Source organism: Bos indicus x Bos taurus, chromosome 27 (genome assembly GCF_003369695.1).
Source record: "Bos indicus x Bos taurus breed Angus x Brahman F1 hybrid chromosome 27, Bos_hybrid_MaternalHap_v2.0, whole genome shotgun sequence".
Lineage (NCBI taxonomy): Eukaryota > Metazoa > Chordata > Mammalia > Artiodactyla > Bovidae > Bos > Bos indicus x Bos taurus.
In genome coordinates this window covers 43,645,558-43,671,075 of record NC_040102.1, presented here as the reverse complement: position 1 = coordinate 43,671,075, position 25,518 = coordinate 43,645,558, and the positions used below count along the sequence as shown (strand labels likewise).

Here is a 25,518-nt window from a genome sequence, read left to right as displayed (position 1 = left end):
ATGAGCCACTCCTGTTTTCCTTCCTTCCCTCCATTTTTCCTCTTTCTTTCTTGCTTCCTTTCTTACTTATTTCCCTCCTACTTTCAGTTTCCTTACCACCACAGATGCAATAAATGTTTACTTTTCAAGAGCATTTTTTTGGCTTCCCTGGTGGCTCAGCTACCTGCAATGCAGGAGACCCGGGCTCAATCCCTGAGTCAGGAAGATCCCCTGGAGGAGGGCATCGCAACCCACTCCAGTGCTCTTGCCTGGAGAATCTCACGGACAGAGGAGCCCGGCAGGCTGTTAAGGTCCATGCGGTCCCAAAGAATGGCACACGACTGAGCAACTAACAAGATGGAGGCAACAAATGCTTGCTTTGCAAGAGCATCTTAAGTTCTGAAGACTATCAGGTAACACAGCCAATTATATAATACCCATTAACACAGCCAAATTCCTAAAACAATGATTTTGTTCCATTTTCATTATCTGTAAGTCTGTTTCTTTTACGCACAGAATTAATTGTGGTAGTAAAAAGTGCTTCTTCTTTTTTATCCCTGACTGGTTGAACAAAATAATTTCTTAAAGTACATCACTTTTCATTTTAAATGTAGTTTAAAAAAAACAGGTTAACAACTGCCTACAGTTAACTGTAGATTTTATGTGCTATAATATTATATGTCATCCATTATCAATTTTATAGGCTGAGCAGAATAAAATAATCATTGATCTTTCTCATCTGAATGCTATTAAGAAAAATGGTGTAAACTTCAACTGATTAAGTTGTTACTTAAGATGCTTTATTAAAATTTATCTTAAAGCGATTTTTCTCATTAAGACTTGACAAATCTGGAGAGCACTTCATTTAATCTCCTTTATGAGAATGTTTTGCATGCAAAGGACCCGAAGGGTTATGAGACTCCAGAGAGACTTGGGTAGTCTGGAGTTACTTCTTGCAGATCTGCTGTGCAAATTGCTTCTCACACAAATCAAGGTGGGGAGAGAAGGCAAGGAATCACGATCTTGCTTACAGTTTTCGTTTGCTATAAACATCGATACAAATAAAGACTGCCATATATATATGTGAGAGTCTTACCATGTTTTAGGATTACTTAATCAAAATGTCCCAAAACAGGAATTCAACAGATTTAAGGATGAGGTGGATGAAACTGGAGCCTATTATACGGAGTGAAGCCAGAAAGAAAAACACCAATACAGTATACTAATGCATATATATGGAATTTAGAAAGATGGTAATGATAACCTTATATGCGAGATAGGAAAAGAGACACAGATGTATAGAACAGTCTTTTGGACTCTGTGGGAGAGGGAGAGGATGGGATGATTTGGGAGAATGGCACTGAAACATGTATAATATCATATATGAAACGAATTGCCAGTCCAGGTTCAATGCACGATACTGGATGCTTGGGACTGGTGCACTGGGACGACCCAGAGGGATGGTACAGGGAGGGAGGAAGGAGGTGGGTTCAGGATGGGGAACACGTGTATACCTGTGGCAGATTCATGTTGATGTATGGCAAAACCAATACAATATTGTAAAGTAATTAACCTCCAATTAAAATAAATAAATTTATATTAAAAAAAAAAAAAAAGAACTGGAAAAGACCTATTGAGAAATAACAAAGAAGAGACGGCCATTGCTGTTCTTACAACTGCTCCAAACCAGCACAGTGTTATCTCACTTAACTATGTGGTATCTCATTTAACTCACAAATAACCCACAAGGCGATTAGTAGCATCAGTTCCATTTTACAGATGAGGAAATTGAGGCCTAAGTGGACCAAGTAGCTTCCCCATCACTACATATTTAGTTGCAGTGTACCTAGAATGCAAACCTCAGACTCTGACCCCACACTGTAACCTGCAGCTCTAAGCCGTGCTCCTTGATGCATGGTTCACAGCCAGGCGGCACCAGCCTGGCCTCGGACTCTATTAGAACTAGGTGCTCTGCTTTACCTGTGCACCGCTGCTGGAGGGCACTGGCCCCACCCCACATAACAATAGTGTGGCTAATAAGAGTGTGTATTACATTATATGCTTCCTTATTGCTTAGAACTCCATGCACATGTACTGCTTACTGTGGGCAAAACAGGTTAGAAGGCAAAGAAGAAGACTGTTCTGGAAGAAAAGAAGTCTATTTGGACAGCACCAGCGGGTGTTTGGTACTGCAGTTTATAAACATACCGTGAACACGCTGCACTCTTGGAGAATGGCGGAGGGAGTGGCCGTGAACTCATGTCCACAGAAACTACTTAGCGGGCTGGCTTCACGGAATTTTGCTGAACTTGCCTCAGAAGGGTTGTCCAACCACATCAAAAGCTTTCGTACCAAAAGTGACACTCAGTGTCCTTTCTGAGGATATAACGAAAGAAACCCATTCCCTAAGAGTTTCCATTTATACAAGGGGAATCCTGGCAAAACAACTCTTCAGAACTAGAAAACATTTAGAGCTTCAGTCCTGTTACTATATGTTTTATATAGTTCAAAGACAAAGTTTAATTAATTTATATTGAATGTAAGATATAGCTCTTTTATCATAAATGCAAGCTAGCTAAAAGACAATGAGATAGGATGGAATATTTTGTCCAATTCTTTGACACTGTCCAAATAAAAGCCAACTGATTCATTAAAAGCAATCAATCTGTCAAATTAATAGTATTGAATTTACTACTAAAAGTACATGAAGTGTGTTGGTTTCTTTTGCCTGCCTCCTCATCTAAATTATGAGCTTTATTCTTCATTTATTCTAAACATTCCACAAAAATTTATAAATTCTGCTATTTTCATCTCTGAGAGTTATGTTAGTCACATAATAAATAAATGCCTATCATTCATAAATCAAAATAATTTCTTCAAGTTTCCCTAAATCAAGAGTCTAAGATCTTAAAGAGAAAGACAGGTTCCTGGTCATTGTCTGTGCCCCATGGCTATAACTTTAATGGCAACAATATTTGTTGACTTAACGATTGAGTCAAAGCTTGCAAAGAAGTAGGAAGTTGCCCTGTTCTTGAAATGACCATGAAGACTGTTAATGTCAACAAGCAAGTAATACCTACTTTAACGGCAATAGTATGAATATCTTATACTTTAAAATGTAAATAAACAATGGAATCTTTTTGTCTTAAAAACCCTAAATGAGACTAGTTATTATTGAAGTTTTCAGTTTATAGTTTTCCCCTACTAGTTCATATGATTTGTGGTTCTATATTATCTGCTGGCAATCAAGCTCATAAACACATTTTCACATTTCATATATATGCTTCTTTTATTGATACTCAATCTTGATACTCACATTATCAAGAGCCAATATTTATGAGAGCAAAGCTCACAATTATGAAACATAAACTAATCATTTTGAGGCAGAATTCCTTAGGTCAAGTCCTTGTGCATCAGTGTTCCACATTAAAGATATACTTGTCTTAAACAGTATAAACAAAATACAGGTTTTTATTATAATGGTGCTTTGTAGACCACATCATATCTATAACACTTTTGTTTTTCTTAAAAGTAAGAAAAAGAAGAAACTGGAGCAGATATGCCCAGGAGAGTTTAGGAGAGAAAACTAGAGCGATTTATTCTTCTACATCCTCTACTGAAAAACACAAGTGGTCAACATCAGTTAAAAATAATGGCTACCAACCAGCCAATACACCCACAGAAAGATAGAAAACCTCCACTGAGGCAAGCCAATGTCCTAAACATGGGATCAGGCAGTGATTACAGAACTAATTACAATATTTACAGTCAAACATTGAAGTTGGCAAGAAGATTCATAGATGCGACAGGCAGCGACGCATTCAGAGTCCTGGCATTTCAAAGACTGAACATGTGGGAAGGGTGGCCAAAATAAAAGCAGAAATGAGGCATGGCATATGGAATCAACGCTTCCAAACACCTATAGCACTGTATATTAAATGTAAACCAATCCCATGTGTCATCAACTTTAAGTCCCAGAAATGATTTCAAGAGCCAAAACTCAGCTTGGAACATGTTCTTTGCTCTCGCCGTGAGTGTTTTTTCAGGATGTTCTTTTAAGCTTACTTGGCTCTATCACGAGTCAAGCTAATGCCCTTCTCGCTGCCAGCTACCTCTGGAGCATTCTTAACAGGGTCATATGGGCAGAACGGGAAGCAGGGGAGAAAGAAGTGCTTATATGCATGCATTTGTCTTTATTCCACGTGAATGTCCTTAAGGGATACATTTTTCAAAATTCCTTCCAATAGCTCATCGGCATCTGCAAGTGACAAGCTATTTTGGATAAAGAGCACAGTGGATCATGCTTTCAAAAGAATTCTGAGAGCCATTCAGGCTTCCCGTTCTGCACCTTCTTCTGTCAGATCCCTGACACTTTTCAGGGCAGTTAGATGCCAAGGAATGCCACACAAGGCACGGAGTGCTTCCTCCTCACTGCACAAACCCACGGCTTCTGAGAACAGTGCATTCGACTTTGAAAAGAGGGAAAGTCATTGTGAGACATCAGATGAAGTTGTCAGCAGATTCGAAGTTTGCTGAAGTCCATGTGGGCTGTTTTCCTTTTTAAGGTGTATGCTAGCTTTTATATTTTTACTTTTGCCAACAATATAGTTTTCAGCCTCATACAATTATCTGACATCCTTAATGAAGTACAGTTGCCCTGCTGCTGCTGCTGCTAAGTCACTTCAGTTGTGTCCGACTCTGTGCAACCCCATAGACAGCAGCCCACCAGGCTCCCCCATCCCTGGGATTCTCAGGGACGAACAGGCAAGAACACTGGAGTGGGTTGCCATTTCCTTCTCCAATGCATGAAAGTGAAAAGTGAAAGTGAAGTTGCTCAGTCGTGTCCAACTCTTCGCGACCCCATGGACTGCAGCCCACCAGGCTCCTCCGTCCACGGGATTTTCCAGGCGAGAGTACTGGAGTGGGGCACCGTCGCCTTCTCCGACGGTTGCTCTGCAGTCTTGTGTTAAGTACTGCAGTACAGCAGACTGATTCAGTTATGCGTCCATGTTCTTTTCCACTGCGGTCTGTCACGGGATATTTAATACCATCCCCGCGCCGTGGGTGGGGCCCTGTAGCTCACCCATTCTGCACATAAATGCTCACCTCCGCTAACCTTGCCTCACACCCATCCTCCCCCAGCCTCCTCCCTCCTGGCACCCGCCAGTCTGTTCTCCGTGACATTTTTGAAAAGAAAAAACTGAAGGAAATTTCTGAGGCTAAAAGCCTATTATTTATCACCTCATTTCTGTTCAGGTTTATGATATTTTCATTCAACTAAAACTAAGCATATTCATCAGATGTTCCATAAAGAGCATTTGTGATCACTAAACTCTGTTGTGTGGAGGAAACAGTGGTTTGGTTCTGTTTGTAGTTGGAATCTCAGCAGTCTGGATTTGAGTGATGATGAGAGATTTCTTTGAGTTATTATTGAAAGTGGTTAGAATGTATGGACAGGTCCAGTCAATGAACTTTAGATTTAAATTGGACTTTTTAACTTCTTCAAGAAGTTGTATGACAGGTATGGTGTAGTAAACTCAATGATCCTTGCTTCTAAAAGGAAAAAAAAAAAAACCAATATATTAAATGTACAAAAATGGTATTGATGAAGCTGCGTGTAGGGCAGGAAGAGAGACACCGGTGTGAAGGACAGACGTGTGGACACGGGAACTAATGGAGAGAGCAGTGCGGACAGACATCACGCCCATGGATGAGGCAGACAGCTGCGGGGGCTGCAGCAGAGCACGCGTGCTGCGCTCAGGCTCTGCGACGCCCCGGGGGTGGCGGCGGGAAGGAGGGCGGCGCAAGAGAGAGGGTACGCACACACAAGCAAACATGCAGCTGAGTCCCACTGCTGGACTGCAGAAACTAACGCAACACTGCAAGGCACTCATTCTCCAAGCGAAATACATAATAGGCATATCAAATAAAAAGTAAGCCTGTGAACACACTAGAAAAAAAAAAAAAAAAAAAGACCTTGATGCTTATCTAAAAAGAATGGCAATTCCTTGAAAAACAAAAAAGACTTTTCAGCAGAAAATTAAGTGTTGACATTTTACATTTGCCGTCTGGAGCAACTTGCTCTAAAGGATGTGTAAATAAAGTTGACCACTTCTGAGAAATACTCAAAGGGCAGTGTTTAAACGGGGATATTAATTTACCCATGACTCTGAAATATCATCCCTGCTATGCTCGAAACTTCATAGAGCCTAGGACTACCTCAATCAAATTTCATTACAATCAGTATTAATAATAAAATCCAGAAAATTTACTAACCTCGTTGACCTTTACCAAATGTGCAGGTGTTTAAAGGATAATGTCTACACGAATTAAATTTGAAATTCTATTTTAGAAATAAGTTGCCAAGCTTGGCCAACATGTTTTCTGACTGACTTTGTAATCTCACCTACTCATAGAAGGTAACAAGAATCAGAGCATTAGCCTTTCTACCTAGATACTAATCTAGATATTAATTTTGGCCTTTCAACGAGTGAAGTCCTAAGGGTGACAGAGAAATCTCAGAGCTGGGGCCACACTGATCAGAACATGCAAATTAGGGGCACAGCTAAGTATTACTATCAGCTGAGCCCTTAGCTGATCATATACTATAGGTAGTACATGTTGCAATGAGGTATTTTGCTGAAGATATATGCAATTTACAAAATTTAACATTTTTCTAACACAAAAGACATAGAATACTGTAATAATCATATGTTGCTCACTTAGAATGAAATGCTACATTAATAACTGTTTTTTCCAGATATATCTTTTTTTAAAATGAGAAAACCTGGACACTGCAGCACTACAGATATGTTCCTCTCCCTGATCAGGACTCGTGTGTCTGGCTCTCCTCAGAGCCATCTGCAAACTAAGATCTGACGTGTGACCTTCCAGCCCATGTTGTCATACACTGACGATCAATCTGTCTCTCTCTCATCGCCTTGTGATTTAAAAATACTCACATAAGTTTTCTAGAATTCTGAATACAATTTGCAACTTGTGTTCTTCCTCACCCAACATTATGCTTTTATGGTATTCCCACAAAAAACAGTTCTTTCATTTCAAATGTCTCCAAAGGTACCTTTCAAAAAAGATCTCAATATCTATATATCTAGTTAGCCTTTGATAACCACATTAGCTTTTATGTATTGGGGGGTTTTTTGGCTAATAAACTGTTGCTGGATAAGCCATAATGAGAAAGAATATGAACAAGAATGTGTACATACATATATGTGTGTGTGTGTGTGTGTGTGTGTGTATAACTGAATCACTTTGGTGTATAACAGAAATTAGCATGACATTGTCAATCAATCAACTATATACTTCAATAAAATAAATGTAAAAAAACGCTGCAGTGAACATTTTCGAGTTAAGCTTCATGAACATACCACGACCCCCAGTGAAAAGCATATGTTCATGCATAAACATATATATCCACATATGTGTGTATGTATTTTTTCCAAATTCTGAATTTTTACTATGGTTTTAGGTAAGCAAAATAAAAACAAACCCAGAGCTTAAAATCATTCTCCTTTATTTCACTCCCTCTTTCCAAAGCAGGATCTCAGACCTAGGACATGTCAATGGATCTGAGAGGTAGTGTAAGAGCGAATTCAGTTAAAATTAATTAAGTTGATTCTGAAAATCAAATTAGTATTTTCCAATTTATTTTAGTTTTAAAAAAACAATTATCTGGAAAAACAAGGCCATCTCCCCTTATGGCTCATCACACACAAGCAGCATCTGTGTGAGTAGATACATCTGTAAATGTATAAAGCGCCAGAGAGGGCTGATGGCCTCTTCTGTCTGTCTTTCCTTTTCTAAATTCCTAAAAGAGCAGAGAATTGTTTTTCAATGAAGCAGGTGACAAAAGTCACGGAAGCACTAAAGCAGTAGATACACAGAGATGTTCTGAAGAACACAGGATGTTTGCATAAAACTAATTGTTTTTCTGTGGGATTGCTTTTGAAAAACTGGTTTAAAAATGTTCCCAACTTACTGTGAAAGTGAAGTCACTCAGTCATGTCCGACTCTTTGCGAACCCATGGATTATAATCCATGGAATTCTCCAGGCCAGAATACTGGAGTGGGTAGCCTTTCCCTTCTCCAGGGGATCTTCCCAACTCAGAGATCAAACCCAGGTCTTCTGCATTGCAGGCACATTCTTCGCTAGCTGAGCCACCAGGGAAGCCCTCAGTTCAGTTCAGTTCAGTTGCTCAGTCGTGTCTGACTCTTTGCGACCCCATGAATTGCAGCACGCCAGGCCTCCCTGTCCATCACCAACTCCCAGAGTTCACTCAAACTCATGTCCATGGAGTCGGTGATGCCATCCAGCCATCTCATCCTCTGTCGTCCCCTTCTCCTCCTGACCCCAATCCCTCCCAGCATCAGAGTCTTTTCAAATGAGTCAGCTCTTCACATGAGGTAGCCAAAGTACTGGAATTTCAGCTTTAGCATCATTCCTTCCAAAGAACACCCAGGACTGATCTCCTTTAGGATGGACTGGTTGGATCTCCTTGCACTCCAAGGGACTCTCAAGAGTCTTCTCCAACACCACAGTTCAAAAGCATCAATTCTTCGGCGCTCAGCTTTCTTTGAAGTCCAACTCTCACATCCATACACGACCACAGGAAAAACCATAGCCTTGACTAGACGGAACTTTGTTGGCCAAGTAATGTCTCTGCTTTTCAATATGCTATCTAGGTTGGTCATAACTTTTCTTCCAAGGAGTAAGCGTCTTTTAATTTCATGGCTGCAATCACCATCTGCAGTGATTTTGGAGCCCAGAAAAATAAAGTCTGACACTGTTTCCACTGTTTCCCCATCTATATCCCATGAAGTGATGGGACCAGATGCCATGATCTTCGTTTTCTGAATGCTGAACTTTAAGCCAACTTTTTCACTCTCCACTTTCACTTTCATCAAGAGGCTTTTGAGTTCCTCTTCACTTTCTGCCATAAGGGTGGTGTCATCTGCATATCTGAGGTTATTGATATTTCTCCCGGCAATCTTGATTCCAGCTTGTGCTTCTTCCAGCCCAGTGTTTCTCATGATGTACTCTGCATAGAAGTTAAATAAGCAGGGTGACAATATACACCCCTAGTACTGGACTATTTATTCTACTTTCTATTTAAAAATTGATTTGGATTTAGAAATCAAAATAATGAAATATCCTCATGTACAGTCACTGAAATTTTCCTTTTTTCTTTAGTTCTCTAAAATCCCTCAGTGAGGTCCTTGAAGTAAATTCCATTTCAGAGTGTTCAAAAAGACAGTTCAGGAATTAACTGTTAATTTAACCACTTTATGATTCCCCCAAACTCATGATAAAATGTGGCATAAAGGGCGTACTTCAGAGAGAAGCACAATGCAAATTATTCCACCTTTGTTTCTACTATTGTCTTGATTTATGAGTCTCAGGGAGAGCCACTTGCCATTGCCACACCTCACAGGATCAGGAAATTGGGTAGAGCTAAAAGAATTTGAGTCAAATTGCATTTGCAGCTTCTTCAACCATACACCATGCAACTTACCTAAATTTAATAACTGCTTCAAAATCCCTTCACTTCCAACATGTAGATGGAGCTCTGAAGCCTTAACAGTAACAGAGCACTGCTCCCCAATGCCCTCTGCAGATGGGCCAGCCTTCCCATCAGTCACAGCCCCATCCTCAGGAAATGTAACAGAAGTGAATGACCAGAAAAAAAACAAAATGACAAAGATACGCAAAACGCAAGTCATAACTCTGTATTAGCGTCAACAGATGTCAATCTGCTCTCCTAAGTTGCTATAATCTTATAAAGGCTGCTCGCCCTCCCATCTCAGCACTTATCTCATTGCAGACCTGGAATCAGTTCTTGGACCAGCACATACAGGTCTGAGAACCACACTTTGAGAAGCACTGAGTCATAAAACCAAATAGTCTGCTGGCAAAAAGTTCTCATTCCTTTGTCGAAGAGTCATGAGAAATAGTGTTAACAGTGTTCTTTGCATTCGCGTTGGGAGGGTGTGGAACTTCCCTCCAAAGACAGTCTGAGAAGGCTGCTCGTTCATTTGTGCTCTGCTGTGAAAATGGATTTTCCCACCAATTTTGGCCACAGAGTGGAATTCAGTGATTTTCAACCTTTAAGGGGCAAAGGAATCACATGCGGGAGGTTATAAAAGATGTTCATTAGGGTCCCCACACCAGAGCCCAGAATTCAGAATTCAATAGATGTCCTTATTATACAGAAATGTCTAATATTCATCTTTAACATCTTTAGATGCTCTTATGTGATCAATATGATTACTCTCATTTCACAGATGAGAGAATGAGGACTCAGGTTTCTGCCAAAGATAAAACATTAGACCTAGAGCTCAGATCTTTTAGAACCTAAATTTAGTGATTTTTTTCTTATGTGTGAAGATGGGTCTTGAGCCTTAAAATTGTTACTAGGATGGGAAGATTTTTTAAATTTATTATCACTTTAAGTAATTTATCCCCCTAACAATGATTGGCCATGTTCAACATGAATGTTTGTGAGGGTGATGGAAGCTCCAGATATTCTTTTTCATAACTGTCCATTCACAGCCAGGATGTTAATTAGGAAATAGTTTATTATCTTAGAGCTAAGCCTTCTAAAGAATTAAAGATTATTTAGTTAATTAGCTTGTAATGTATACTAAGGCTCCAACAATAGATTAAAGATACGGCAAGTAAGAAATGATACAAATGGACTTATTCACAAAACAGAAACAGACTCACAGACTTGGAAGACAAACTGGGGTTACCAAAGGGGGATGGGGGATAAATTAGGAGGTTGGCATTAACACACACACACTGTTATATAGAAAACAGGCAATCAACAAGGCGCTACTGTAAAGCACAGGGAACTCTACTCAATATTCTGTATATAGGAAAAGTATCTGCAAAAGAATAGATGCATGTATGTGTATATATATACATATCTACACACACACACACACACACACACACACACATATATACATATATATATATGATGTGCTGTGCTTAGTCACTCATTCATGTCTGACTCGTTGTGACCCCATGGACTGTAGACTGCCAGGTTCCTCTGTCCATGGGATTCTCCAGGCAAGAATACTGGAGTGGGCTGCCATTCCCTCCTCCAGGGGATCTTCCCACCCCAGGGATCAAACCAAGGTCTCCCACATTGCAGGTGCATTCTTTCCCATCTGAGCCACCAGGGAAGTATATATATATATATATATATATATATAAAACCGGGGCGAGTTATTTTACCCCAAGCCCCTGTGTTTTCTTACTAATGTCACCAGGTAACACTTTTAAGATGTAAGGCCCTTATGAAATTGGATTTTTTTTAAGGTGGGTATATAATTGCATTCTTTAGTAGCCCTTATTGCTTAGTTTGTGATCAATAAATTTTTTTTTCATAAAAGCCATAGATTGTGCTTTATCTTCTTCCTTGTTATAGCAGTTATAGGGAGCCTGCAGTGGCTCCAAATAGAGAACTTCTTTACAGCATGTGTGACCAGTGGTGGAGAGTCCCTCTCTCCCAGGGGCAGCCTTATTTACTGTCATGGGCGACAGCTAAGTAAGAAGCTGGATTGCAAGCTGTCAGAAGCAGAAGAGTGCCAGTGCAGGCAGGTAGACCAGGTAGCCACCTTTCTTGCTTGGGTGACTATAACAGAGCATCACAAACTGGGTGTTCTTCAACAACAAAAGTGTATTATCTCGCAGTTCTGAAGGCGAGAAGTACAAACTCAAAGTGTGAGCAGGGTTGGGTCCATCCGAGGGCCGTGAGGGCAGGATGTGTTCTGGGTCTCTTATTGGCTTACAGAGGGTATTCTTCTTGTGTCTGCATGGCATCTGCCCTCTCTGCTTGTCTCTGGGTCCGAATGTCCTCTTTCTATAGGATACCAGTCATAATAAACTAGGGTACACCCTAATGACCTCATCTTCACAAATTACATCTTTGACGACCCTATTTCCAAGTACGATCTCATTTCTAAGGCACCATGGGTTATGAATGCTGGGGGTACACAATTCAACACACAGTGATCTGATTCGATGAGAAGCATCCATGTGAGAGAGAGGTCAGGAGTCTCAGTTTTCTCTTAGCTCTCCCACTTCTGTGCCATGAAACTGGAAATGTCTCCATCACTCTAGGCTTCTCTGTAAAATAAGTGATTTGCCTCAGATACAAATTAACTCTAAAATGCTTCTTTCCTTTTTAAAGTGTCTATACGTGTGGAACAGGAAATCACCCAGAGGGTCTCTGGATGCTACAATAAACTAGGAGCTTAGACAGTCTCTTACCTGGGTCCTCGTGGTGACCCAGGATCATAGTTAGCATGAAATACAGACTAAGCAAACAGGTCCAATATATACTTTTGCAAAAGTAAAGCTTCAAATCACTAGGATTCGATGGGCTGAGAAAGGAAAACAAAGGTATAATGTGCATCATGCCTCAATCTTTAGTTAGAAAAACATGCTCACACCTCAAAATATCACTGGAAGGACAGAGACAAAAGCCACTAACCGTCCCTGACAAGAGAATGGAGGCCCAAGGGGAGGGCAGATAGGGAAACTTGTCCTCATCACATCACGTTTGGAATAATAGGGAAATAGGTTTCTTGGTCAAAGAGTGCACAAGCATTAAAACCAGAAAAATATCTGTGTTGTCTGCAATTGTTCAGCCTTTTATTTTCAAGCCTGGATATTCTGTGTTTAAGTCATTTTGTGTTTGAGGGTCCTTATAAGTAGTCTTGACTTTTACAATTTTTGGTTCACAGGAAGCGGTATGGCTCAAGTGAATATTATATAGCTATTTGAACATGAAGGCATACAATGAAAGATTTAATAACCATACATTTTTAAAGACGCCTTTGCTGTACAAATATGGCACACCATGCACAGAACTGGCTAGAAATCTGCTACATTTGTCTTTGAAAGGCAAGGAACTTAGTAATCAATACCGTATTTACTATGGCATTTTTCATCTGCAAAATTTCCATACCTTCTACCACTTGTGACTAAGAAAGGCAGGTTTATTTTTCTACCCATAATTTCACCTTGGCTCCCTACCTAATTTACTGAGAGCAGCTGTTGTGAAAACTTCTTAGGAACAGGTACTAATGTGTAAACTGAATTTAGTTGATCTCTCTCTGGACCAAACAAACAGAGGTGTGATGAGACTGTTTCTGCAACTCCCACACTGGCTGAGAGAGGAGGGGCAACTCCGTAGCTGCAGCAGGAGGCAAACTGCACAGGCGTGGGGCGACACAAGCCAAGGATGACTTTTCAAGGGAAAGGAGACAAAATGTGCCAGTCAATACGGCAGCCCTGCCATTTTAAATATGGGGGAAATAAAGATCCTGAAGGGTTTATATCCAAAGGTAAAAAAACAAAAAACTTGAAATGTTCTATTTTGAGTTCTGTATTTTTGTCATTCACTTATAATATTATAAATGCATATTTAACCTGTAGAATAATCTCTATACATTAAAACACATTTGAAGCTGTCCTTTTAAAGTCCTAAAGTGCCTCACCAACATTTTATGGTGACAGCCCTTCTGGACTCACATGAAGTTGTTGATGAGAAATGCAAAGGACTGATTTTAGATTATATTCTGTAGGCAGAAACTGGGATTTTGACACCACTGTCCTTTTCTACAACTGGAGTAAATAAACACACGACCCAACATAAGATTGTGAATGCATCTTAAGGGGATGGTTTGATGCTGTGCTTCCTATGTTTCCTAATAATTGCTTAAATGAATAACTTCTGTTATATAGAAATCATCTAATGTATGAAGCAGTGAGCACTAAGATTTTTAAAAGTTTCATGTTTCTTATTACACAACTGTAATGACTTTTTCTCCTCTATCAGTTACCTGTCGTGCATTTTTCTGCCTGTCTACCTACCTACCTACCTACCTGTCTATGCATCCATCCATCCTCCACTCATTCACTCAAGAAATGTGTGCTTAGGGACACAGAACACAAACTGATGGCCACCAAAGGGAAAGAGGACTGGGGGAGGGCTAAATCAGGGGTTGGAGATGAACAAATACACACCATAAAGTGTAAAATACAGAACCAACAAGGACCTACTGCATAGCACAAGGAACTATGGTCAGTCAGTACCCTGTGATAAGCCATAGTGGAAAATAATATGAAAAAGATATATACATATACAACTGAGTCACCGTGTTGTACTCCTGAGACTAAAAGAACGCTGTAAGTCAACCGTCCTTCAGTTAAAAACAGACGTGCATTGAGTCTTTGTGAGATTCCAAGCTCTGTACCTTAATGAACAAGATGAATATGGAGCTGACTTCAGATCCCAAATTCAACCTTAACCTTTACCATATAGCTTTTTAATAAAAAATTAATTTATTTACTTTAGTTGGAGGATACTTGCTTTACAATACTGTGATGGTTTTTGCCATACATCGACGTGTATCAGCCACAGGTATACATGTGTCCCTCCGTCCTGAGCCCCCCACCTCCCTCCCCACCCCATCCCTCTGGGTTGTCCCAGGGCACCAGCTTTGGGTGCCCTGCTTCACGCACTGAACTCACACTAGACACTAGACACCTATTTGACATATGGCAGTGTAGTATTTGTTTCAATTCTATTCTCTCAATACCATGTAGCTTTTTTGCTCCCCTCCAAGTGACCTCTCCTTCCCTTGACCTCAGGTAGCACGTTAATTACTGATTTAATTACTGAGTTCTTTATAGAACATTTTAACTACTCTTCCCCACTTTGCCAGCAAAATGCTTGCATAGAGCTCATTGCCTAACGGAGTGCCTTATATCCAGATGTTTTGCCACTTGCCGACAGAAGGGTGTTATCAAGAGTGACAGGTCAACTCGGTTGATGCCATCGTCACAAAGACCATCCCCCTCGTCTCCTCTTCCTCCTCTTCTCATCTTTGCTTTTGTATTTCCAGGTCCACTAGGGTGTCAGACACACACTCAGTGCTGCATAAATGTGCAGAGAGTGAATCGGCAAGTAAGAAAATTACGTCTTACCCTTCCTCTAACTCTCTATTGTTCTTACTAGCACTATCCTATCCATAGATGCTTCTTTAAGAATTCATTTATTTTTGGCCATGTCCCATGGCATGGGGCATCTCAGTTCCCCAACTGGGGACTGAACCCCCATGCCCCGCATCGGAAGCCCAGGCTCTCCACCACGGAACCATCAGGGATATACCACCACACAGGCTTTTGATGGAGCTATTTTGCAGAGGCTGATTTTTCAACCCATAGAATTTTTCCAGTGAGACTTGAACTTTTACAGAATGAGGAAATCATTCAATGAGTAAATGAATGAAACACTCACTCCTATATTTTTCTTGACAACAATTTTGAAGTTGTGATGTGCATAAAAGTTTAAAAATTTCATAGAAAATAGTTTTGCTTTTAACCAGTTGGGATACAAGTGATGATTTTACATACTTAGTCCACAATCAGTATTTCATTACTGGCGGCTAGAAACAATATCCTAAACAATGTCTCCCTATAAGCAAGGCTCCAAGTACTTCTGGGAGCTAAAAAACCAACCATGAAAGGATCATGTGCGGTAGAGCTGTGGCTACCGATACCTTCAACTGTCCCCAAAGCCCCAGCAGACAAATACAAGGAAGTAAGTTCCAGAAGAGCAGAGACTTGGCTCGTAGTTCTGCTGTTGAATCCTAAGGGGTCAGCACATAGTAGGCCCTCAATAAATACTTGTTGAATGAATGAAGAAATACTCTGCTTCTAATTAAGCAGGAGTGTTTAATAACTGTCTCATGGGGCTCCCCTGGTGGCTCAGTGGTAAAGAATCCAGCTGCCATTGCAGGAGAGCTGGGTTAGATCCCTGGTCTGGGAAGATCCCACATGCCATGCAGCAACTAAGCCCGAGTGCCACAGCTATAGAGCTGGGGCTCCAGAGCCTGGGGCTCCTACTTCTGAAGCCCACACACCCTCGAGCCTGAGCTCTGCAACGAGAGAAGCCCCCATCTAGAGAGCAGCCCCCACTCCCCGCGACTAGGAAAAGCCCAGGCAGCAATGAAGGTCCAGCCCAGCCAACAAACAAAGTGACGGGAAAGAGAGACCTGCCCGGCACGTGGTGCCACTTTTCTGACGTCCCCTCCCTCTGCCCACATACATGCTCAGGCCCTATCCTTGAACTGCTAGGTCAGAATCTGCCCTTGATGCAGTCCCCTTGATTCTTCGCAAACATGGGAAGCGTCCCTATAAAACACATCAAGTTCACTTTTCTGCCTCCAACAAATGAAACTTCCCAATCCAAAGTAACACCATCTTCAAGTGTACAGGGCTAGTTGTTGGTAAGATTACTGCTGTTTTTGAGAAATGATGTCAGACGCTAGGGTTTGACCTCTTTCTCTCTCGGCCTCTCTCTTTTCCCCTTCCTTCCTTCCCACATGTTCCCTGTCTGGCAATGAAACAACATGACCCAGAGGAAGAGCACAGAGTCTAACTTTCTATGCTAATCTCCATCTTTAATGTTCAACAACGTGATAACCAGAGCACCCTCAAAGCAAAAGCGTCACCTCCTGCATGTGCACACCTTTCCGCCTTCCTGCCCTCTGCGCGCCCTCCTCACCTTGCCCTGTGCATCTTCTGGAAGCGACAAGACGCGGTACTTGCTGAGTATCTGGCATGTGCAGGTCAAGCTTACCCACTTAATCTTTATGCCAACAAGAAGCCCAGTTATGGGAGGGGAGCACGGAGCCAGGCTCACTGTCAGCCCTCATCAACACACCCTCCAAGCACTGCACCTTTTTAATGACACTCCGAATGTTCATTATTGTCATGACGACTGAGCAGAATATGAAGAAAGGATGCCAGAGGAATGAGAATCAGAAAGGCAGCTCTGAAACCCTTGGAGAAAGTTGTCTGGGAACATAGTCATTTTTTACGGGTTTGGTCCAATCGAGCGATACCCCAAGGTCATACTTACTCAAGCCCATTCCTGGCTTCCACCTCCAGCGTTTTAAAACCCAGCTACCTATCTGATAGCAAACCTAAGTGAGATCGAGTCACTGTTCTTTTATGGAACGGGACACTGGGGCTCCAGGGCACTTAGCCTCTTGCTCATAATTGCTGGAACTTTCGCATTTCGGGTTCCTTGGAGCCCTTTCCATTCTGCTGTCACATCATGTTTTCTGTCAGCAGCCCCGCGCTGCCCCTCCTTCCGTGTGGTCCCCTGGCACCCTAAGGACAGGAAGCCCGAGGTTTACTTTCCCACAGAGATCTGCCCGTGAAGTTCAGCGTAAGAGTCACTGAAGATTTGGGATACAAGTCTTTGGGATACCACATTAGCGATGCTGTCTTATCATCATGTCCTACTCAGTGGTACATGATATTTATTTGTCAAATTACGGATGACAATATCAATCACTTGAGCAAGATCAATGTTGCCTGCCAGGTGTCTCCACTATGAAATTCCTTTTTTTCTTGTGGAAATATTTGGAGACTATGTAAATACAATGTTCCCTATTGCACCTTCATCTACTATGCTTATCATCCATTGATGTCTCTTGCTGAATAAGTTGCAGAATGGTAATTTTTAATTTTCATTTTCCTATGTGTATTCACTGCATTCTATTGTAAGTAAAAGCTTTACCTTCTCTGTTTATATCTGTGTGGAATAATAGAGTCATAGTTCATTCAGTGGGTTATTATCTATTGTTATCTTTTAAAAAATCCTAAGTCATGGGATTTGGATGAAAGTAACTGGGCTTACCAGGCATCCTGTATTTCTGCAACTTCCTGACGCCATGAGACCAAGCTGAAACACCAAGAGCCAGCAACAGCCTACTCTGACCTTTGTTTGCCTGGCACCTCCAAATGTTTTGTAAGCATCTAAATCCTTCTATTAATTCCCTTCCTGTTTGCTCGCCAAAAATAGTTTCTATTTTTCTCACCAAACCTTCACTAAGACAACGTTTCACTCCTGCCCTTGAGTGGACATTTTGTACCACACATCATTCTCTATAAAAGCACCTGCATTTACAAATATTTCTTTATTTGTCCAGCTTCTCCTTTATAAATTGTTTCATGGCAGAGGTCACAACATAAATTTTGTTATCCCTATTCTAAAGGAGATCAGCTCTGGGTGTTCTTTGGAAGGACTGATGCTAAAGCTGAAACTCCAGTACTTTGGCCACCTCATGTGAAGAGTTGACTCACTGGAAAAGACTCTGATGCTGGGAGGAATTGGGGGCAGGAGGAAAAGGGATAACAGAGGATGAGATGCTGGATGGCTTCACCGACTCGATGGATGTTGAGTTTGAGTGAACTCCGGGAGTTGGTGATGGACAGGGAGGTCTGGAGTGCTGCGATTCATGGGGTGGCAAAGAGTCAGACACAGCTGAGCGACTGAACTGAACTGAACTGAACTCTAGCAGTTGACTGAATCAACCATGTTCATACTACGTAAGAAGGAAATATTCCTTTACTACCAATAAATAGCATTAACCTATTTCCAGGATTGGATCCTCTCAAGAAATGCACGTGCAGAAAGGGATCACTGAGATAATAGTGGCCCTAAGCACTGAGACTCCATTGTCTAAAGAGACGGAGGGACAGAGTAGGGGTACAAGGAAAAGTCAAGGGAACTTCTCTTGTCTGAAAGCTACTGGCTGCAGCAACCCTAGGTCAATGAAGCAGCTTCTGTTGCTACTCCCCAGAAGTTGGCTGTAAAGAGATTAAGGGAGCCCAACGGCTTTGTTGAATGTGCTTTTATGTGTCCACAGCTCAGCTCCCATCCTACACCCATCGTTTCTTTCTCTCCTAACTGCACTTCTTTTTCCCCAGATGTTTCATGGTTCTTCCTGACTCGTGCTAAGTCGCTTCAGTCGTGTCCGACTCTGTGCAACCCCATAGACGGCAGCCCACCAGGCTCCCCTGTCCCTGGGATTCTCCAGGCAAGAACACTGGAGTGGGTTGCCATTGCCTTCTCCAGTGCATGAAAGTGAAGTCACTCAGTCGTGTCAGACTCTTAGCGACCCCATGGACTGCAGCCTACCAGGCTCCTCCGTCCATGGCATTTTCCAGGCAAGAGTCCTGGCTCATATCTGAACTCAAAAAGGTCAGAGGAAAGAAGGCCATGAGGTAGCAGACGGGTGGCAGCACTGGGCACGTCTGGGTAGGAGGGGCCACTGCAGCCCTGCACGTTTGTGTGTCCACAGGTGAGAACTGGGGCCCCAAAGCCATGATCATCAGGGGCTCATCATCCCACAGTCGTCTGTGTAGATCCATCACTTGATGAACAGAGGAACTCTCCCACCAAAAGCTGGATGGAATCTGTTAGATTCCAGAACCTTAGCATATTCTGAAACAATTAAATTTCATTTCCCTACCGACTCATGGAATGAGCTTTTGAACCAGAAATAAAATCAACTAACAGCAATAAAATGTTATAATTAATATACCCTGAATTTGTGGATTGAGATTTTCACACCTGCTACAAAATCAAGAACTCAGGGTGTTAGTCAGAGATGCTCTGTACATCTGGGAATTATAGGATATGGGGCTGTAATTCTCAGCCCAGAACTACAGGATATGGGGCTTTGCAATGTTCCACTCAGTTGGAAACACAGACTGACTTAATCTTGGACTGGTTGTGACTTAGTCAGCACTAGAAGGAAATAACCAATAGGCGTAGCAACACAGGGTCTCTTGGTTTGACTGGGAAAAACACCAGCACAAGTCCAAATCAATCACATAAGAAAAGGAATCAAGTAAAACTTTGGCAATCCATTAGTTGATGAACTTCCACATTCAAAATAAGAAGGCTACTTATGCGCATAATACCTGTCACTCAAACAGTGCTTATTATAGGCTGAGCCGCGTTCTAAATGATTTAACCCACATAATCATGACCACATGCCTAGGAAGTAGGTTAATTATTAGTCCCATTTTACAAACAAGGACATTGAGATACATAGGGATTATGTGACTTAGCCAAGGCCATGATGATGGTGAGCAGCAGTTCTAAGACTTGAACACAGGCAGTCTAGCTCAGAAGCCAGCTGGACCACACACAAGGCTGTCTTTGTCCACAAAAGCTCAAGTATTTTGAACATTATAAACCCAAAGGAAGAGATCATCAGGTCCACTCCCTTCATTTTAAAGACGAGGAAACAGCAGCAAAGAGGACAGAGATTGGCTCAGGGTCCCACAGCTCAATACATCACTCGTCTTTCTTCAGTGACAAAGAACACGCACTGTCAGTCAAATCCTTCGTTTCACGTTTAATGGTTCCCGAAGGGCAAATCAGAAGTTTAAATCCCAGTCTTTTGCAACCTTGCAGGAACTGTACGCTGGCTTCTCCAGAGCTGTGCGTGACAGGAGGCCGTGGTCTCAGCGGCCTGGTGAAGCACCTGATGGGTCGTCTCCGGGTCCGGGAAGCACGATGGTGCCTAGAAGCCACTAACAGTGCAGTGGGCAGGCTGTTCAGAGAGACGGAGCCCGGACTTCAGTGCGGTCGTTCAACGACCAACAGATCTGATCTGAGCTGGGTCTTCCTCTACTTTTATTGAAATACCTAGAATTAGAAACCTTTGCTTTGGAAATACGATCTTTATGCTGCTCTATTTATGTTTCATGCATTTCAAAACAAGACTCTTGGGAGCTTCTCTTCTCCGTGGCATGCTTCCCAGTAATTCACTCTTCCATGAGATGGGATACATTTGGTTCAGAAGTCAGGTTTTATTTCCCCCATTTCTTATTTTATCAAGATTTTGTTCCTGTTATTGTTGTTCAATTTGAATTATAACACTGTCATTTGGATATATGTAATTGAAAAAAACTCCTAGTCTGAAAGGTCTTGCCTATGTTTAAACACATCTTAACTCACAGCTTGGTTACTGTATTGGAGACTGTTCAGTGCTTTGCTTTCAGAGGAGCAAATGTTGAACTTTACATTTTTATAAGGTAACAGTATAATTAAGAGGTGTAAATGTGTTCATCTCTTAGGCTTGCTTTCTCCTAAGGTTGCCCAAACAGTGGTTGAGTTTTATACATATTGCTACAAAAATAATACTGAAGTTGGACAAGAAAAAAAAAAAAAGACTCTTATGGAAAATGCTTCATGTTCCCCAAAGCAAAGCAACCACTGTGACTCTCCAGTGTCCTTCAGTAAAGGCAAACACACAAGTGCACCATCTCCTTGGCAGGCCCAAAGTCCCTGTGACGAAGCATAATTAAAGTAAAAGAGACCCACTTCTGTCTCCTCAAGGAGAATGACCTAATTGTGGACAGAGTGTTTTTTCTTTTTAATCCATCATGGAGGTAAGATGTTGCAAAAAGAAGTCTATATTATTTAGCTCATTGGGCCTTCAGAGACCTTACATCTTAATCCCCTTGGTTGTGTTGACAAGTTCTGTCATCGATAAACTCAGACCTGCATCATAACAACTGTTGAAAACTGAATCAGATATTAGAAAACAATGTCACTTACTGGCTTCTAACCTTTTCAACCCTTATTTCTATTTTCATCCTAAGAATATTCTCAGTGCTTGTACAAAAAAAAAAGGATGATGATGCACATGAGGAATCTGTCAACTTTTAAAGACAAGCACAAGAGTGAAAACAGAGGCAAGTAACTGCTGTGCTGGTGTTGAGAAGGCCGGTGACAGAGCTCCCAGAACAAGGTCACTTAAGAAAGACTCAAGTTGAGGAGCAGTGTATGAGAAGAAAGAAAAAACAAAAAGAAAATTATTTCTACCAGAACCCTAATTGCTTTTAAATTAAGAGGGAGAATGTGCTTTATGCATAGAATGTATCTCTAGTGTGATGATCAGGGTCCTCTTCATGAAATCAGAAAAGAAGTAACAGATTTGAAAATTAAAGTAGAAGGCCCAGAGAGAAGAAACACATGGTTAAGTTTTCAGACATCAACATGAATCTGAATGCTCTCTAACACATTCATTACCTTTCAGTTAAACTGAACTTGGCATGGAAAAGAAACTAATCAAATGTCTAGTGTTGCCCAGAAAGACAGGAAAAGGGAGGCACAGATTCATGATCCACCCCATCAGATGCAAGCTCTGCTCCTCTTTCCTGAAGGAGGCTGGCCCTGGAGACCTCACACAACTAGGCAGACAACTAACTCGGCGTCCTTTCGGCCAAGCTATGGAGTAAAGGGCGGGGTAGAAGGGAGGCCGTGGCCAGCTCATCCCCGGCCCTGGACGCTTTCCAGGGCCAACCACCCTGGCCCAGGCAGATGGCGCGGGACTTACCGCATTAAAATTGGGGAAGAGGTTGACTGCGGCCGCCGTGTCGAGAGGAAATGGGAGAAACGGCTTAATGTCCAGCGACGGTTGCAAAGGCGGGGCTGGCGGCCGGACCAGGGCTGGGAGAGCGGGGCTCTGACATGTGCCACCTGTACAAAGGAGAAGAGAGGGCACGGTCAGGGAACTGGAGCATGGGGAACACACAGCACTCAGTCACCCAGGCCTCTTCTGAGACCAAAATGCCAGCTTTCCAGGTCACTGGAGAAAACAAGACACAGAGCGCACTGACCCCAAAGCCGGGACCCAGCAGAGGCACAGGTGAGCAGAGGGCGTACACTTGCTGCTCCCGTCCCTCTCGGATCAGGACTGTCTGCCTACGTAAGCAATTGTTAACATTTCAAACATGTCATAGCCCGCAGTCCATTCTTCTTTTTCTGCCTCGAGCTCTGGACTGAGTCACCAGCAAACCTGTAACTAAGATCCCTTGATTCAAAGGGAAAACTCTTTCAATTATCCCCTAACCGTCTTTGAAAACGAACTTTGGCTGAAAATATGCATCCAGTCTGAGTGATTCTTTTACAGAACTGCTCTTTTCCACCACGTCCCAGACTCTGGCAGCGAGATGACATGAAGCTGGCACAGGAAGGAAACTTAACCACAAACACAGGCAGCCATACCTGACAGCCCTGGCGACTGGAAGATTAAAACCAGCAAATCCAGCTACAAATCACAGGATCCCTGAGCCACTTAATCCCTGCGGCTTTAAAGATTCAAGACTACCTGCCCCCTGCCTTCCCAGTCACGAGTAGGTGGAATATGGAAGGCCATCAAGGAGAAGGAATGGCATGTGACGGCAACACAGACACCTCCTTCGCACACCAGTGGGCAGAGGCTGTCCGCAGGAGACTCACACCTTTGCCCCCTGTTCTAGGATTTCACTGCGTTCGGAAGCTGAAAGGAGCCTACCTCCCTGTTCTGTCTCTCATACTCTGGTTACGTTCCAAAACATCAATTTGTTGTTAATTAAAGGCTGTTTGAATCCTAGGAAACTGTTAAAATATGCCAGCGTTCTTCTAATCTGAGAGGCAAGCAACAAACTGTAAAAACCTACTGGTGAGAATCCAAAGAAGCATTAGGAAAACAAAACGCACTGGGATTTTTCCTTTTTCTCATGGAAAAGAATTCTAGGAGACAGAAAAGAGAAGAAAGGCTCCTGTTTGTGCCACTTCCTTGCCTGCCATCTTGCTTTTAAAACAACCTGGAGCGAGATCCCATCCAAGTTATCTTTACAGATCTTACCAGGTCAGCTGCACGCAGACCACCCTCTTGCGCCCCATCAGTCACCTGAACAAAGATGAACATTTAAAAAATGATTCCCCCATGGCAGATCCAACCCTACTGGACCAGAGGATCTACTAACAAGGCGGGTGACTTAACATCCACAGCAGAAGCCATCAGCACAGGATTTAACTAACCATACCAAAAAAACCATCAGGTCTCCTGGCTTCAGGTATAAAATCAGCCAGAGCCAAATTAACAAAACCAGTATTTTTCCCACTCTTTCTTTCTTCCCTCTTGAACTGTTCTTCAATGACAAGGCCAACAATATCCAGTTTGAAACAACAAGCCAATTAAAGTGAAAAATAGTAAAGAGTCAGAAAATAGAGGGCTGATGTTAAAACAGAGGGAGATAAAAGCAAAATACAGTGAGTTACAGTCACCAGGGCACACTATAAACCAACTTTACTGTCCACGGGGTGGTATAGAGGGCACTCGTAAAACGTCGATGATGGGCCTGCCGTGAGTTTAGTGCTCCTACCAATTTCTCTTTTGATGAAAAGTTAAAGAACCAAAATAAAACTTTGGTTGGTGCCTCTTTAGAAAACTCAGAAGTAAAATAAATTTGGGTTGAAATCTGAGGTGCAATTTAACATGTCCGTAAATAATAGCTTTAAACATATCATTTTAAATTATTATTATCTGTGTCAGAGTCACACCTTGCAAAAGGTATTCATTCATGTATATCCATTACATTGTTTGACCCTAAATTCTCAGAAATCAGGTAACGGATAGCATAATACCATGGAGAGAAAAAATAAGTTGATCAACTCTTTAGCTGTTTATGCTGCTTCCACAGAAACATTTCATTCTTCTAATTATAAGAATGCAATTTAGCAGGAACATATTCTGGAATTATTTCCTTTATGAGTTCCCCATTTGTTCAAGAGAGCCAAAGAGGTTCTGGAAAAGCTCAGGCTTCTTTTTTTTATCCACCACGCTGAGAGGAACAAAGAATAAATACACACTGATTCTACCGCTAGGGAAAATTAATTCCTCTAGATATATACCTCTCTTCCTCTGAGATACGGGTTTCATTTGCATTTTATTATACATACAGTTCAGGGCCCTCTCTTAAGGTTGCAACTGGGGCTTCCTACGTAGGGGATAAGAAGACATGGAGGAAGACTCGTAACATTGGAGGGGAGCTGTTGATACTATCTGAGTTCAGCCCTTTCTACCTAATTGAAGAGAGAAAAGTATAAGATCATTGGAAAACAGAGAACATGGTGTGACCATACATTCTTCAGCCACTTGCCATGCAAACCCAGGTGGGGTGGACAACAGAGGATGAGATGGCTGGATGGCATCACCGACTCAATGCACATGGGTTTGGGTGGACTCCAGCAGTTGGTGATGGACAGGGAGGCCTGGAGTGCTGTGGTTCATGGGGTCGCAAGGAGTTGGACATGAATGAGCAGCTGAACTGACTGACGGAACTGACTATAGTATTAATATTTAGGCCCCAAATTAAGACTGTCTCTTAAAAATTATCTATGACTAACATTTCTGCTCTTAAAATTAGGATACATTCTGAAAAATATTTTGCTTGTTTCAATCTGTATACGCTCAGCAGTAAGAATACTATTGGAAAATAGTATGAAGTTAAAACCAGCAAACATAACATGTTTCCTGTAAAGCAGACTAAAATGTGCTCCTTGAGAAAACAGCTATTTCATTCTTTCATTTTTTAAAAGAATTTATTTTATTTAGGGCATGAGTGTATGTTTACTATTATTTTCTTTATTATAAAATTATCTTGACGATAATAAACATCAAGATATATATGAATGTGTAGACAGGACTGTAGGTAACAAAGAGTTTGCTGTGTCATTACCATTTACCAGTGTTGCTTCTTTCGTCAGAATGTCACTTCTGAAAATATTGATGCTCTTACTTTGAGAAAAGCAGTTTGAAGCCTCCATGGGTTGGGAACAGAAAAGATACAAATGCACGCCC

The 25,518-nt window shown here is 41.8% G+C and overlaps 1 protein-coding gene across 3 annotated transcripts in view; it reads right to left on the bottom strand.

Moving 5' to 3' along the window:
• ZNF385D (zinc finger protein 385D) overlaps nucleotides 1-25,518 on the bottom strand; it is a 990,916-nt gene that overhangs the window by 242,536 nt on the left and 722,862 nt on the right. For all 3 annotated transcript variants that reach the window (XM_027529705.1, XM_027529707.1, XM_027529706.1), the window contains one exon: nucleotides 22,228-22,370. In XM_027529705.1, the coding sequence (XP_027385506.1) occupies nucleotides 22,228-22,370 (143 nt within the window). The remainder of the gene's footprint in view (nucleotides 1-22,227; nucleotides 22,371-25,518) is intronic.